A 17,352-nucleotide genomic window follows, 5' to 3' on the forward strand; every position below is an offset into this window, starting at 1 on the left:
TCTTTTGACTCCTAAAGGAGGGCAGTTCAGGTTTGGAAGAGATTGGGAAGCTCTGGTAGGAGCGGCTGCATCTTCTCTCTTCCTCCCCAATAGTTGGACGGAGTAAAACCCTAGTTTTCAAGCATCTGGGTTCTGGTTTGATTTCAAGTAAGTTTATATAGACCAAATTTCTGGTTCTTTGATTTTCGTTTGATTAATGGAGCCATACGGAAGCGAGTTTAAGCAAGTGCCGGTTTCTGGCCTTGGCTCGGTAGATTCCATTTTGACTGGTGTGACCACAATCAAGCTAGATGGGACAAATTATCTTGCTTGGGCATAGTCTAAAAGAATTTATGTCTGTAGTAGAGGAAACCTTGGGTATTTCACAGGTAGTAAAGTGAAACCCGAAGAGACAGACCCTGAATTTGAGAAATGGATGCAGGAGAACTATACAGTCATTGGATGGTTGGTCAACTCTATGCAACCTTATATAAGTCAACATTATCTCTGGATGTCTTCGGCCAAGGACATATGGGATAGTGTTACTAAGACCTATTCACAGAAGTTGAATGTAGCCAGAGTCTACAAGTTGAAAAGTGACGTGAAGAACCTAAGACAAGGGGAGAAGAGTGTAGCAATCTACTATTCTATACTGAAATCCCTATGGCAAGAAATTGATGTTATAGAGACAGTTGTATGGGAGAGTAAGAATGAAGCTGAAATGTATAGGAAGTTGGTGAAGAGAAATAGGGTGTTTGAATTTCTTACTGGACTCAATCCTAGGTTTGACATCATTAGGCAAAATATCCTGGCCAAAGATGAGGTTACTCTTTCCCAGGCATACGCTATAATAAGCAGTGAGGAGAGTAGGCGGCAGGTTCAGTTACAGAGTCCACCTATAGAACACTTTGCACATGCTAGAATAAAGCCAAAGGGTCCTACTGAGATAAAGGAGCAGGTATGTGAATATTGCAAGAAACCGAGGCATACAAAGGACACTTGCTGGAAGCTTCATCTTGAGCTTCTTCCTGACAGGTTTAAGAATAACAACAATGCTAAGAAGGGCATTCAGACAGGAAAGCCTAAGACAACTAATGTTGCTACAGTACTTGAAGGAGGAAATAAGGAGAGTGAAGAAAAATCAACCATTGAGCAGTTGGTAGCAATGAAAGCGGATTTTGAAAAGTATGGGAGGCTGCTAAATCACTTGGAAGCTACTGTTTCTTCATCTCACTCTTCCAGCAACACATCATCATCATCAGCATTTGCTCACTCAGGTATTCGTGATTTTGCAAATCATGCTTCAGTTTCAGGTAATCATAAAATCCCTTGGATTTTTGATTCCGGTGCATCAGACCATATGACCAGCCTGTCTAATCTCTTCTGCTCATACCACCTCTTTGGTAAAGAGAAAATATCCCTTACTGATGGGTTTCTTGCTCCCATTTCTAGTAAGGGGATATAAAGACCTCTGGCACCCTTTATTTATCCTCTGTCCTTCATGTCCCTAAACTTAATACAAACCTTTTATCTATTAGTAGTTTAACTAAATCCATGAATTGTAGCATAACCTTTTTTCCCACTCACTGTGTTTTTCAGGACCTGCAATCTCAGAAGATGATTGGGAGTGGCCATGAGGCGAACAAAATATACTTGTTGGACACACCGGATAGAGCTTTTGGACCAACTCATGTAGTTGCCTTAGAGTCAATCTTCTCAGAGTCTATTGACAAAGTCTTGTTATGTCACTTTCGGTTTGGTCATCTATCTTTTTTTGCTTTGAGTCATTTGTTTCCAGATATGTTTAAGGGAGTGTCTTTATTGAGTCTTCATTGTGAGTCGTGTGAACTGGCAAAGCATTGTAGACATTCTTATTCAATAAGCAATAAAAGATCTCTTTCTCCTTTCCATAATGTTCACTCTGATGTGTGGGGGCCATATCATTTGCCAACTATGGGGGGTTACAGGTACTTTATCCTTTTTATTGATGACTATTCTCGTTTCACTTGGATTTATTTCATGAAATCCAGGGATGATGTACCAGATATTGTGCAAAACTTTCATGAACTCATCCTCACCCAGTTTAACACTCGGATCAAAATATTCCGTTCTGATAATGCTAAGGAGTATTTTGAGAAAACCCTCTCCGCCTATCTTGAAACTTTTGGGGTTATTCATCAAAGTTCTTGTTCCTACACTCTACAACAGAATGAGTGGCGGAAAGGAAGAACCGACATGTGGTTGAAGTTGCCAGATCCCTCCTGTTTGCATCCCATGTTACTATAAAATTTTGGGGAGATGTTCTTAACTCTAAATTTGAGATCAAGGATTTGGGAGATCTTCGGCATTTTTTGGGCATTGAAGTTGTTAGATGTAAGGATGGTATCTTCACTTCTCAGCGTAAATATGCCCTTGACCTCTTTGCTTAGACTGGTAAACTTGGAGCTAAACCAATCTCCACTCCTATTGATCCCGATCATAAGCTTTCTACTACAGATGGTGACCTTTTATCTGATAAGGGGGTGTTTCAGAGACTGTTTGGAAAGTTGTTATATCTTTGCATGACTTGGTCGAACATTTCCTATGCAGTAAGTGTTATTAGTCAATTTATGCATTCTCCCAGAGATACTCATTTAGCTGATGCAGAAAGGGTTCTGTGTTACTTGAAAGGTAATCCAGGGAAGGGTATTCTATTTTCCAAACATGGACACATGAAGCTGGAATCTTTCACTGATGCTGATTGGGCAGGATGTATTGATGATAGGAGATCCACCTCAGGTTATTGTGCCCTGGTCGCTGGGAAGTAAGAAACAGTCTGTAATTGCTAGATCCTCAGCTGAAGCAGAATACAGGGCAATGACACATGGTGTGCCAGAATTACTGTGGCTACGATCCCTTTTGGAAGAATTGGGGGTTGACTATTAGAAGCCAATGATGCTCTACTGTGACAACCAAGCAGTTATCAATATTGCACATAATCCTGTTCAACATGACAGAACTAAGCACATTGAGGTTGATAGACATTTTATAAGGGAAAGAGTTTCCTCCGGAGTAGTGTGTTTGCCATTCATCACATCAGAAGAACAATTGTCTGATATCTTGACCAAGGGAGTTCCGAGAGGAAAAATAACACACTATATAAGCAAGTTGGGCATGATTGACATCTATGCTCTGTTTGAGGGGGAGTGTAAAGAGACTGGGCCGAATGGGTCATAGTATCTTCTCTCGTAATATTTTTTCTATTTTGCTGCTAGCTAATGGGCCTGTTATTTCTTTTTGTTTAATCTCTTTATGGTACTGCCTAGCTGGTCGCCCACTTTAGGGCATACTTGTAATTATTTTAACATTAATTTTTAGTAAAAGGGATTAGAGAAGGGAGGGAAGGATTATTCGAACCTTTCTTCTTCTTCCTCCTCTTTTCCCCATCTTCTTCTCTTGTACTGCTGCTCTTACTTTTCTTCCTCCTTTTTCTCTCTAATTTTTTGAGTTTACACCTATTTTTGAGGACTGGTTTACATCTGACCTAAGGACACTCTTCTCAACCTGGTCTCTTTGAAGACTTGGGACTAGTCAAAATTCTATGGAAATTGGTACCAGCTGTTATACATATATTGGTCACTATTAGCTCGAACATAACCAAAGAATTTTTTCAAAGAAAGTACCATCAGAAGTTGTGGTTGGAAAGATAGAGAGGCTTATAATCTTTCGGGCAAATATTGACAAGGAGTTTGTTGGTGTCACTAGATCATCAGTAATCAATGGAATAACGTCATTAGGAATAGTTCTTTATATGATAATAGTGTATATAAAAATGTGATATACAAAATAAGTCAGCTTTGTGAGTATCTTCTTGCACGATGGGCCTTCTCCCTCCTTTAATATAAGATCTTTTTACCTTTGAAAACAAAAATAAAATGGAATAAATTGAATTGCTTTTACATGGAACTATGACAAAGAGTAGACATGAACTAGAAGTTCTGTTCTTCATTGCTTTGTAGCTTTTTTCCAGCATTGTAGGCCAACCTGATCCCATGTTGGGATAAGGCTTAGATATGATGATGATTATGCTTATTTTTTGTCCTTAGTGTTACTTAAATATAGGCAGGCTAAAATGTGTGCCTTTATAGGTTTCTCATTATTACAATCATTTTACATATCTTTCATTTTTTGCTGTGAATGTTTAAGAGTTGGTCACATTGTCACTTTATGTTAGATGTTAATTAGGCTTCCTTTTAATGATTTTCTTGAAATTGGTACTGGTATAGTTTTTCTAGGTTTTGGCTCTTGATTGCATTATTTATATCAGGATATTTATTAACTAATTGGCATTTCAACTAAGTTTCTTCTTGCCAACTTGCAGGTATATTCTGAAAGTAACCATTAGTCGTAACTTTGTAAGCAACATTGTAGAATACCAAGATTTTGTGGTAATTGAAGTCTTACCCTTTTCTTTGACTGTTTTCATTTTATGGTACTGTTTTTGTCATATAATGATAGTACAGATGGAACTTTGGCAGGCCCAACTGAGATCCATCCATATGCATGCTACCCAAGATTTTACATGAGTTGGGATGGGTTTTAAGGGCTGCAAGCTGGGCCTAGCCCTGAAAAGTCTGACTTGATCCAAGGTTGGGTTGAACTTGGTAGCATAAGCCTGGATCAAGCAGGGCCCCAGCTTGAAGTGAGAGTGAACCCTTTAGGAATTGGTGTAATGGAGAGAATGTATTTATTTGTAGTTGCATTGTTGGAAGATGCTTGCAAACGGAATTTAAGTTTCAGGATCATCTGTCTGTGGATTGAAGGGTGGGTGCAAAAACCATAAAAGAATCATGTCAGAAAGATAGATGGTGGTGTAGATTTGTGACTTGAATTGTTATGTTAATGTAATCCCCTTAAGCATCTTTAGATTTTATATTGCTACTTGAATATCTATGTAGTGTGAATTTTCTACAAGCAGCTATTGTTTTTGTATCTTATGTCATTCTTCTCTCAGGTTCGCAACTTCACACCACTTCCATCAATCAATAACAGCATTAAGGTCAGTAGAATTATCGTTTATGGTTGTAGCTTGGAGTAGGCCACAATTATTCGTATGCAATATTTTCTATGGTTCTAATAAAGTTTTTTTGCCTTTTTTATCATTATTCATTTATTTGGACTTATATGTTGATGCACTGGTACATTTTGACAAATTTTGGTTAACCTTTTCAAAAGATGATCCACATTCTTTTGGAACTGTAGAGAAGATGGGCCGAATGGCCCATAGGCTGTTTATCCTTTTTTATTTTTTATGTTCTTTGCTGTAATGGTCCTTAATCTGGGCTTTATTCTTTCTTATGTTATGTCTTTTTAATCTTTTGCCCAACTAGGGGCTTCTCTATAAATTACTAAAGTTTAACTTAATGAAATAGAATTAAGGGAGTAAGAAAAGAGATTATGTTTGAAAATCTCTCTCTCTGAACCCAAGTTGCCGCAACCTTCTTCTTCTTCTTCTCTCCTCTTGAACTTTGATTTCTACTACTTTCTTTTGAATTTTTTCAACTTTCTAAACAGTCGTTTCTTCTCAAAAGGCTGTTTTTCTTCTTGGTATCAGAGCAGGCTCGTTTTTCCCCTTTTTTCACCTTTTTTCCATACATAGTGTGTATGTAGAACTGAATCGTATGAATAGTTAAAGAAACCATTTTCAGCCCAGTTGTTAGTGGTTTCTGGAGAGAAGGGGACTGTTTTTGTTGTCCTTGACAGATTCAAGTCTATTGCCTGAAACCCTAATTTTCTGGAGAAATCTGATTGCGGGCCCCACAGGGAGTTTGACCTGGGCACTCAGTGACTGAAAGCCTTCTCATTCTTCTTCTTGAAGATCGAATCAAGCGGATTGGTGTTCTGTGAAGTCTACAAGGAGCAGCTGAGTTTTCTTTGTTTCTCCCAGCTTCCAGGTGTGACGTAGGTTACTGGTACGGCTGCATAGAGGTTGGCTTACAACACAGTTTTTGTTCTGTCTTCATTTGTTGTTATTCGAAGTTGTTTGAAGTCATTTTTGAAGTATTTAAGAAGATGAACTCCTCAGACTTTGAAAACAAGCATGTTGCTGAATCCAGACAGGTTCCGGGAGCCTCTGTAGACTCTCTACTGGTTGTGACCACAGTCAAGCTGGATGGAACTAATTATCTGGCTTGGTCACAATCAGTAAAGATTCATATTTGTAGTAGAGGCAAATGGGGTTTTATCTCCGGGATCAAAAAGGCTCCTCCGGAAGATGATCCATCATATGAAAAGTGGATGCAAGAAAATTATACTATTATTGGATGGCTTGTGAACTCAATGCAACCACAGATTAGTTAGCACCATTTGTAGATGAATTCAGCAAAGGAAATTTGGGATAGTGTTGCTGGAACCTATTCCCAAAAATTAAATGCAGCCAAGGTTTACAAGTTGAGAAGTGATGTGAAGAATTTGAGACAGGGGGTGAAACCATTAGTTGTATACTTCTCAACACTGAAGTCCTTATGGCAAGAAATAGATTTGATAGAAGTTGTAGCCTGGGACACCACTAATGATGCTGAGACCTACAGAAAACTGGTTGAGAGAAACAGGGTGTTTGAGTTCTTGACAAGGCTAAATCTAGAGTACGACATTACAAAGCAAAATAATTTATCCAAGGATAGTGTCTCACTGTCTCAAGCATATGCCTTGGTAAGTAGTGAAGAAAGCAGAAGGCTTGTCTAGGTCCAAGGGGCTAGTCTAAATGATCATTGCTAATATGAGAGTGAAACCTAAGGGGGTTGCAGGGACTCCAAGTAGCTAAGGGAAGAAAGAGATTATATGTGAGTACTGTAAAAAGCCAAAACACACTAAAGACAAGTGTTGGAAATTGCATCATGAGCTCCTACCACTTCGGTTTCAGAAGAAGTCTAATAATATAAAGGCAGGGAGTGCCAATGTTGTTGTTGGTCCAGATAGTGACAGATACCAAACTAAAGAGATGACGGTTAGTGAGCAGTTAGCAGCTATGAAGGCAGAATATGTGAAGTTTGGGAGGATGATCAGTTCCCTAGAGGGTGTGACCTCTTCTTCTAACCCTCCAGGAAATTCAACCTCTTCTGCATTTGCTCATTCAGGTATATGGGCTTCTGCCAATCATGCAACCATTTTAGGTAATCGTAGGTCCCTTGGATTATTGATTCAGGTGCTTCTGATCATATGACCAACCTTTCTACTTTGTTTGTTTCATATGATTTACGTCATGGATGTGACAAAATCACCCTAGCCGATGGCTTTCTACTTTTTTATCTTTTATGTTCTTTGCTGTAATGGGCCTTAATCTGGGCTTTATTCTTTCTTATGTTATGTCTTTTTAATTTTCTGCCCAACTAGGGGTTTCTCTGTAAATTACTAAAGTTTAACTTAATGAAATAGAATTAAGGGAGTAAGAGAAGAGATTACGTTTGAAAATCTCTCTCTGAACCCAAGTTGCCGCCACCTTCTTCTTCTTCTTCTCTCCTCTTGAACTTTGATTTCTGCTACTTACTTTTGAAAATTTTCAACTTTCTAAACGGTCTTTTCTTCTCAAAAGAATGTTTTTCTTCTGGAACTGTTGAATGTGTTAAAATAATTGATTTTATGTTTGTTAGGGTTTGTTTGGCTGATTAAAGCTTTTTTTATTTTAATCTATTATTGTACTATCACTTAGTAGGGGCACAAGGGTCATTTCCCTTCTTATTTTTTTGCCCTATATATTATAATGAAGCTGACGCCGCCAAGACTCTTCCATTTCCTCAACACTTCTTCCTTCTTCTCTTCTCTTCTCTCCTCTTCTCTTCTCTTCTCTCCTCTTCTCTTCTCTTCTCTTCTCTTTGCTGTAACCTTCAATCAGATTTACTGTCAAGATGGTATCAAAGCGTGGCCGTTGAATCTGGGCGATCAGGTGTCTTCTCCAAGCTGCTGAATCTGGGCGGAACAGAGGAGTACATCTGGGTTGTTCGAATCAGACCTGCAACTGGTACCGCCCCATTTTTTTTCTTTTCTTTTCATCTCTTCCCTTGGTCGTGTAACAAGAGGAAAACGAATGGATCTGAACCACTGAATGTTGGCACACCCTTGTGAGGTTTTTCCTCTACTTGTTTTGGATCGTGTGATCCTGTACCTGTGAAAGGCTTCTGTAGGTCACGTATGACCTGTTTTCTCTACTTGTTGGCTTGACGCCTTGTGTGAGGATCTCCCCTTGTGATTATTGCTTGTAGACCTGCTGAGAAAACTAGTAGGTTGGGACTGTTACTCCGTACAGGTCTGAAAATCAGATCTGTCATCTTGTTTATTCTGGAAATTGGTGGTCTTGTGCTCAAATTAAGTCAAAAAATTGCAGTGTGGGTGGACTAATCACTTGTTGTGTGTGGAGTTTTTTGTTCTGATATAAGGAGGGATCCTAAGTTGAAGTTTTTTGATAAAAAAATTCTGTTGACCATGTCTTCTGAGAATTCTGCTACTTCAGGGATTTCTGGAAATCAAAATGGGGTAAGTGGGGGAATGGATATGAGTTTCCCCATGGCTGTCATTCCCTTTGATGGTCTGAATTACCTTGAATGGTCTAGGGGAATAAAACTCTACATCACTGCTAGGGGAAAAATAGGATACATCAATGGGAAAGTGAAGGAACCGAAGTGCGAAAGTGCTGAATATGATAGATGGAACCAAGAAAATAGTATGGTGATGTCTTGGGTCTTGGTTTCCATGCTGCCACAGGTGAGAAAAACTTTTATGTGGGCTGAAACTGCTTGTGAAATATGGGAACAAGCAAAGTCCACCTATTCAGAGCAAAGACACTATGCCAAGATATACCAACTGCAAGCTGAATCGTCCACTTGTAAGCAAGGAGAAAGGAGTCTCTCGGTGTAATATTCGGATCTGACATCGATATGGAAAGAACTTGATCACTATCAGAATATTAACTGGAAGTGTGATGAGGACGCAAAGGCATACAAATCACTTGTATCTCAGCAACGGGTATTTGCCTTCCTCTTAGGGCTGAATCCTTCATATGAGTCCATCAAGTTGCAGATCTTGGGTAATAAAGACTTGCCATCAATTCAGGAGGTTTATTCCTTGGTTCAATCAGAAGAAAGTAGAAGAAATGTGATGAATTCTACAGAGGGGGAGCCAGTTGCTCTAGTTGTCCGGGGAAGTTCAGATACTAATGTTGGAGGTGGTTCTAAGAAGGGTGACTCCCAGAAGAGAAAAGATGATAAGAGTAAGCTTTGGTGCACTCACTGCCAGAAGGCAAGACACCATAAATACCTGCTGGGATCTCCATAGAAAACCTAAATGGGCATAGGATTTGGGTAAGAAGTCAACAACTGATCAGGGCAAGAAACCAAGTCAACTAATATGGCATCTCAAGAGATTGGTCCCATGGTAACTCAAGAAAGGCATCCCAATTCTGACCCTAAGGAAGAGATCATCAACTCCTTCCATGACCATTTGGAGTTATATGGTAGGACTCTTCGCCAGATGGATACTGGTCCTACTCCTTCTACCTCTTTTGCATTTGCTTTAGGTAACACTGCCACTGCCTTCCATGTGTCATCTCGTACCTCTGATTCCCCTTGGGTAATCGACTCTGGAGCCTTAAACCACATGACCGGTAAGTCAAATTTATTTCAGGCATACAATCTTCTCTCTGGGAGAGATAAAGTGAGACTAGCTGATGGCTCTTTCTCCACCATAGCCAGCCAAGGAACCATATCTCTTCCACTCGGCCTTACCCTTTCTAACGTACTACATGTTCCTAAGTTACCTATAAATCTACTTTCCATTAGTAGTATTATTCACTCCTTGAACTGTTCAGTTACTTTCTATCCGTCTTCATGTGTGTTTCAGGATTTGGCCTCGGGGAAGACGATTGGTAGAGGAAGCATGGTGGATGGCCTCTATGTGTTGGAGAATAAAGCAGGTCTTGTGGCTACAGAGTCTTTGAGTTCATCCAGTGAGAGTCAAGCCTATTTATGGCATAGTCGTCTTGGTCATCTTTCTTTTGAGTCATTAAAAGTTATGTTTCCAAAGTTGTTTGAATCTTTGTCAGTGAGTCAGTTGCAGTGTCAGACATGTCAATTGAGTAAACATTGTAGAAGCTCTTTTCCTTTGAGAAATAAAAGATCTGAATTTCTGTTTCATATTGTTTATTCTGATGTTTGGGGCCCTGTTACTCTACCTCCTGAGGCTGGATATAAGTACTTCATTACCTTGATCGATGATTACTCTAGATACACCTGGGTTTACACTATGCGATCTAGAGAGGAAGTGCCTAAAATTGTGAAAGACTTTCAACGCATGGTGTTCACTCAGTTCCAAACTGAATTCCATATTTTCCAATCGGACAATTAAAAGGAATACTTCCATAGTGATCTCACATAATTCTTTGCTTCGAGTGGATCACTTCACTGAAGCTCTTGTGCTAGGACACATCAACAAAATGGTGTTGCTGAAAGAAAAAACCGTCATCTTTTTGAAGTAGCTCATGACTTGTTAATCCATATGAATGTTCCAAAGCGCTTTTGGATGGATGTTGTTCTGTGTGCTACGTACATCATCAACCGTATGCCCTCTCGGTTACTAGAGTATAAGGCCCCACATTAGCTTTTGTTTACTACAGCTCCGTTGTTCCCCATTCCAATGCGTGTTTTTTGGTGTCGTTGCTTTGTTCATAACTTGTCACCTACTCGGGGTAAACTTGATCCTCGTGCTATTCCTTGTGTTTTCCTTGGTTACCCTCTATCTCAGAAGTGGTACCGTTGCTATGATCCCATCTCTCGTAAGTACTATGTCTCAATAGATGTGTCCTTCTTTGAGAATCAACCTTTCTTCTCGGTTTCTCCTCAGGGAGAGAGTAGGGTTGAGGAGAAACAGGTTCAAACTCAACTACCTCCTCTACCTGACCCTCCTCCATTCCGTGTCTTTCTTGCCGCCACAAAAGCCAGCAGAGTTCAAGAGCCGTGGAACCTGACACTGTGCAACCAGCATCATCGGCTTCACCGGAGGTTGATCCTTCCCATCAGCCAGGTACACTTGCTTCTATTGATATGCCTGCTCCTCTCAATGTTGATTCCCCTGCCATAATGATCTTGATGTTCCTATTGCCAAGAGAAAGGGTGTTAAATCTTGTACCACTAACCATCCTATCTCTCACTTTGTGTCCTATGATCATATTTCATCTTCATATCGTGCATTCCTCTCCTCTGTTGATAGTATCCTCGTTCCTAAGAATGTGGCAGAAGCTTTATCCAAACCTGAATGGACAGATGCAATGAAGGAAGAGATTGATGCATTACACAAAAATGGCACTTGGGAGTTGGTGGATCTTCCTGAAGGGAAGGAACCAGTGGGGTGCAAGTGGGTGTTCACAATGAAACACAAGGCTGATGGAACTGTTGAAAGGCACAAGGCCAGACTGGTGGCAAAAGGTTTTACACAAGTATATGGAGTGGACTATGCAGAGACTTTTGCCCCAGTAGCCAAGATGAACTCTATCAGAATTCTCCTTTCACTGGCGGAAAATTTTTACTGGGAACTTCACCAATTAGACATCAAAAATGCTTTTTTGAATGGTGACTTAGAAAAGCGTACATGACCCAACCTCCAGGTTTTTGTGCTAAAGGCAGTGAACAAAAAGTGTGCAAGTTAAAAAAATCTTTATATGGGCAGAAACAATCTCCTTGGGTCTGGTTTAGTAAGTTCCACTCAGCAGTTCAGCAGATGGGGTTCAAACAATGTCAGTCAGATCACACACTATTTGTAAAGAAAGGTGAAGGGAAAATTGCTGCTCTAATTATGTATGTGGATGATATAGTGAGCACAGGAGATTGGGAGGCTGAAATATAGAGACTAAAAAAGTTCTTAGCCACTCAATTTGAGGTGAAAGATCTAGGCCCCTTACGTTATTTCCTTGGAATTGAAGTTGCCCGCTCTCACAAGGGCATCTTTATTTCCCAACGGAAATATGTACTAGATCTACTAGAAGATACAGGCAAACTAGGGGTGAGACCAATTGAACCTAACCATCATCTGGGAGACAGTCAAGGAGAGTTCTTGAAAGATGTGAAGAAGTTTTAGAGACTTGTTGGGAAACTCTTGTATTTGTCTATGACCAGGCCTGATATTGCTTATGCAGTGGGTGTCCTTAGTCAGGTCATGCACAATCCTAAGACAACTCACCTTGAAGCTGCAGAGAGGATCCTCAGATACCTCAAGAAGTTTCCTGGAGCTGGTTTGTTGTTCCAGAAACATGGACATTTAAAGGTGGAGGTATATACTGATGCTGGTTGGGCTGGGGCAGTTGATGACCGAAAGTCTACCAGTGGATATTGTGCCTTTGTAGGGGGAAACCTAGTCACATGGAGAAGTAAGAAGCAAAGTGTGGTGGCTAGGTCTAGTGCTGAAGCATACAGAGCTATGTCTCATGGAGTTGCTGAAATCATGTGGATAAGAAATCTGTTAGGAGAACTGGGTTTTACAGTTAGCAACCCTATGTCACTCTATTGTGACAATAAAGCTGCTATCAACATTGTAGCTAATCCAGTCCTCCATGATAGGACGAAACACATTGAGGTGGACAAGCATTTTATTAGAGAGAAACTTGTAAGTGGAGAAGTGTGCACCCCATATGTCAGCTCAGAAGAACAACTTGCAGACATCTTCACCAAAGGCCTTCATCATGTGCGGCATAATAATTTGTGTGACAAGTTGGGCATGATTGACATCTATGCTCCAACTTGAGGGGGAGTGTCGAAAGTGTTAAAATAATTCATTTTATGTTTGTTAGGGTCTGTTTGGCTGATTAAAGCATTTTTTATTTTAATCTATTGTTGTACAATCACTTAGTAGGGGCACAAAGGTCATTTCCCTTCTTATTTTTTCGCCCTATATATTATAATGAAGCTGGCGCCACCAGGACTGTTCCATTGCCTCAACACTTCTTCTTCTCTTCTCTTCTCTCCTCTTCTCTTCTCTTCTCTTCTCTTTGCTGTAACCTTCAGTCAGATTTACTGTCAAGAGGAACCTTTCATGTGCTTGTGCTTTTGGGAAGGACTAGCAAATAAGCACTAATAAACTTTATTGGATAGAGTACTTAATCTTAAATCTGGGTTTGCTCTACCTATTTTATGAAGAAAGCATGTCTGTTAAGTTCTTCAATTCTGTATGATGATATCCATGGCTTGTATAGATGGAAGTTGGTATTGAAGACTGCCTACACATCGAGTTCGAGTATAGTAAAAGCAAGTGAGTCAAAACTCATCTTTTCGATTTTTCTCACATTCTTAATCTTTATAAAACATCGCACTTTTCTGGAAGATAAGATTTTGTCTACTAATTGGATTAAAATATGTTCAGGTATCATCTGAAGGATATTATCATAGGAAAAATATATTTTCTTCTTGTAAGAATCAAAATAAAAAATATGGAGCTTGAGATCAGACGTCGAGAGTCAACAGGATCAGGTCCTAATACATATGTTGAGACAGAGACCCTCGCAAAATTTGAATTGATGGATGGTGCTCCAGTTAGAGGTATATCTGTTGATATGTCTTGAGATTCCAATTTGCTTCAAGTATCAGAGATTGTGCTTTCTTTATCATCACATTGTATTTAAACTATAGTTGTGTATCATTGGAATTCTAAAGGTGTACAGAATTACAGACTATAGTTGTGTATTTAAACTATTTGCGCATTTTTTAACAGAACTAACTGATACATGCTTTCATGTATGTTCTTACAGGTGAGTCAATTCCAATCAGGTTATTTCTGAGTCCATATGAACTCACGCCAACTTATCGCAACATCAACAACAAGTTCAGTGTGAAGTATTATTTGAATCTTGTTCTTGTTGATGAGGAGGATAGACGGTATTTCAAACAGCAAGAAATTACAGTTTATCGCCTTCTTGAAACTTCTTGATTTCATGGCACAAAATATTTGTATTTCATCCTGGAAAAAGATTTTCTGTGGCACCTTCCTGTAATTGGATGGTTTGTAGGAATTTTGGAGGGCTTCGTGTCTACATTCATCTGGCAAGTTGTTGGTTCTATGATTCTGAAGGTGTCTGTTATGTCTTAGTTTTCTTCCTCCCGTCGGCTGTCATTATATTTGTGAATAAAGCACATCGTGGGAAGGAGGAATATCTTTACTTGTTTGAATGGGAATATGTTGTTTATGTTTCCTTGACATCACATCATTTACACAAACTACCATTTTAATTTTAGTTTACAGTTACTCATTTGTTCAATTGCCTTAGACTAGTATGTTTTTACTTCAGAATTTATCGTAAAAAAGGACCGTTGCTTAGTTTCCTTCTTGTAGAAATGTTATTGGTTAGTTATGTTAGGCTTTACTGCTGCTGCTGTTGCTACAGTTATACCGAGATCATCATGTTCCTAATTTATCAACTTAATAGGGAAATTTAATTTATAAACCTAATAGGGGATGGAAGGTCTGGAATCTGCCCAATGAAAAAACCTTTAAGGAGGCAGATCTCTGTCACTGCTTTGATTAAAATATATGAATGACCATTTACTATAATCCAATCCATGGTTTTTAAAACTGACCCAGAGACCGAACAGGTCAGCGGTCCAGTTACCGGGTCGAATGGTCTGACCGTTCGACCTGAACGGTCAGCCTGTTCTGACAAAAAATAAAAATGGTCAAAACAGTTCAAACGGTTCGAATGGTTAACCGCCTGGGTCAGTGGTTTGTTGACCAAAATCAACAGTTTTTTGAGAAATCCCGGTTTTGGGGAAGAATGGAACTGGTCACCTGACTGGTTCCTGGTTTTTCTGGTCCGACCGTCTGGTCTGGTCTGGTTTTGAAAACCATGTACCAATCAGAGCCCTTCTGAAGCACACCTCCTTGCCTTCTTTCTGATGTTTCTGTGATGACAGATGATCAAATTCAAAACTAGCCTCCCTCAAAGTATACTCCCAATTGGTGTTTCAGAAGACTCAAAGAATTTCTTTGCAACATACTAAGAGACTCGCCAAGAATATAAACCCCTTTGAGGAAATTGGATCCCTCTGAGGAAATTGCTGGTGGTGAGTGGTGACTTTGAGGAATTGGATGATAATCCAATCTCACCTGTAACAGTGAGCATTGGAGTTGTAAACCTTAGCTCTGATCAATTTCCATTCTCTACAAGGTCTGATTGTTTTGATATTTTGAATCTAATATTCCATTGCCCCAAAAGGATCAAATAAAATCATAACTTTAACCATAAATCAAAGTCAAACAATATTAATAAACACATTACATTCTAAAAATGAAAGAAATTGCCATCTATCAATTCCTTTATCAAGCAAAAAGGTGATGTTGGCAGTCTTTCAGCATTGATAAACAACATTCTCACCAGGGAAACCACCCCATAACGAGTTCGGATCTGCTGACCACAGCACATTGCTTGCCATGTTCACCCAACTGCGTATATGAAACATCAGTTGTGTTATGACCATTGATATTCTCGAACGTGCAACTGGATGAGCATGGCCAATAGCGTGTTGTGGTCAGTAGACCCAAACTCCCCCATAACAAGAAGTTCAGAATGTCTCATTCATACATAAAATCCATGATGAAGCAAGATTTGTCTTTTTCAGTTTTAGTGTAAGCATGATGTTGGGAAAATGGGGTCATCGGAATTTGGAGACGATCGGAGGCATATCTAAAGATACTGTCTTTAGAACGTTATCTACCCCTACTCAATTTTATTGAATTTGTTGTTGGATTATAGGTAAATTTGTTTCCAGAATACAACAAAGCCTTGGGTGAGAAACTGCAACCGACAAAATTGAAGATTCTCTAATCGAAATCTTTTATGAGACAGTAGCAAATTGGGTAAAGAGAGACGAGAGTGATTTTCAGTGAGAAAATTGAGTGAAAACTGTGTTATAATTCGGCTTGGTTCACATCCTTTTTAAAGATTCTAGAGTCATCTTGAAAAAAAAATGTGCTGGTTTGAAGAGGCTCTTTGTATAATCACAATTTCAAACTTTGTGACTATTCACAGTTAGTGGTTGTTAACATTGAAATAATGTCCTTTGATCACGGTTGGATCAATGATTATGGTTCGGTGCACCAAAATATGTAATCATTTCACGCGAACCACACGCGAAAAGTGCACCTCTAAAGTGTCTCATTGCATTGCACACGCTTATGCACACACATTACTCTCCTCTATCCAATTCTAAGGAGTGTAGACAAGCTCCTTCTTAAAAGGTCAAGTTAAACTTAGTAATTTTCCAATGTGGGACAAGACTTAAAAGAAGAGAATACAAGTTAAAATAAACAGTTTTGTTGAAAATTTTAAAAGTAGTTTTCACAGTGCAAGTGTGGATGTTCTTTGTTACGTAGTTAATTAATCAAACACTTCCAACACATGGTTCTAACTATCATTACATGTCAAGGTCACCGAAGCATTATATACTAGGATAGGGGTTTCCCTCTCAACATATTTATCTTTGAAATATCAAATTTTAGACTAAAAAAGTAAAAGAAAATTTGTATTGCTATTTATGAAGTTCAAAGTATCAATAATCTCAATATATGCAAAATTTGCATTTTTTGAGAGAGAAAAATTTGCATATAAACAATGGATATGTAACATCAAGAAATAATATTTAAAAAAATCAACTAATTCCTAAACTATAGAATATGGTGGCTCCAAAAATTGATATGTATTGTATCATATATTTACAAATTCACGCAAGAGAGAGAGAAAGAGAGGTCCCCAAGTAAACATGGACATGGAATCAAAATTAAAAAACAATTCATGTGATGCATAATTTGGGGGTTGCTTTCTTGCTATCTTTGATAACATTCTTATAGCTCATGAAGTTATACACTACATGAAAACCTCTAAGGCTAAGGAAGGCCTCATGGCTATCAAGCTTGATATGAGTAAAGCCTATGACAGGGTCGAATGAGTTTTCTTGGAAAACAACATAAAAGGTCAAGTTTTGGTGAAAAATGGATCTAGTGGGTACAAATCCTTGTGAATGGCTCTCCTTTAAAGAAAATCTATCCCCAATGGGGTTTAAGGCAAAACCCCTTTCTCCTTATTTGTTCTGATTTGCTCAGATATCTTCTCTTCCATCTTAAATAAAAAAAATGGTCATAAATGAATTGACTGGGATTAAAATTTGTAGACAAGCTTTAACTATCTCCCATTTATTTTTTTGTAGATTATAGTTGCTTGTTCTCAAAAGTTGACTTTAGAGAAGTAGGTACTCTTTTGGAAGCCATTTCCCTCAATGAAAGGACCTCAGGACAACGGGTGAACTACTCTGAAGTCTTCTTTAGTCCAAATTTGCACCCTAAATTAAAAAATATGCTTTATTGTTGTCT

General features: G+C 38.9%; 1 protein-coding gene across 1 annotated transcript in view; it reads left to right on the forward strand.

The window, feature by feature from the left end:
• The window catches only part of LOC104609106 (vacuolar protein sorting-associated protein 26A), a 42,470-nt gene extending 28,222 nt beyond the window's left edge, over positions 1 to 14,248 (forward strand). Inside the window, exons 8-12 of the mRNA XM_010275328.3 lie at positions 4,340 to 4,406; positions 4,973 to 5,017; positions 13,190 to 13,245; positions 13,357 to 13,532; positions 13,742 to 14,248. Coding sequence (XP_010273630.1) covers positions 4,340 to 4,406; positions 4,973 to 5,017; positions 13,190 to 13,245; positions 13,357 to 13,532; positions 13,742 to 13,920 — 523 coding nt within the window. The 3' untranslated portion in view covers positions 13,921 to 14,248. The remainder of the gene's footprint in view (positions 1 to 4,339; positions 4,407 to 4,972; positions 5,018 to 13,189; positions 13,246 to 13,356; positions 13,533 to 13,741) is intronic.
• Positions 14,249 to 17,352: the final 3,104 nt, after the last annotated feature.

This window comes from Nelumbo nucifera, chromosome 8 (assembly GCF_055504915.1).
Source record: "Nelumbo nucifera cultivar China Antique chromosome 8, China Antique-T2T, whole genome shotgun sequence".
NCBI lineage: Eukaryota > Viridiplantae > Streptophyta > Magnoliopsida > Proteales > Nelumbonaceae > Nelumbo > Nelumbo nucifera.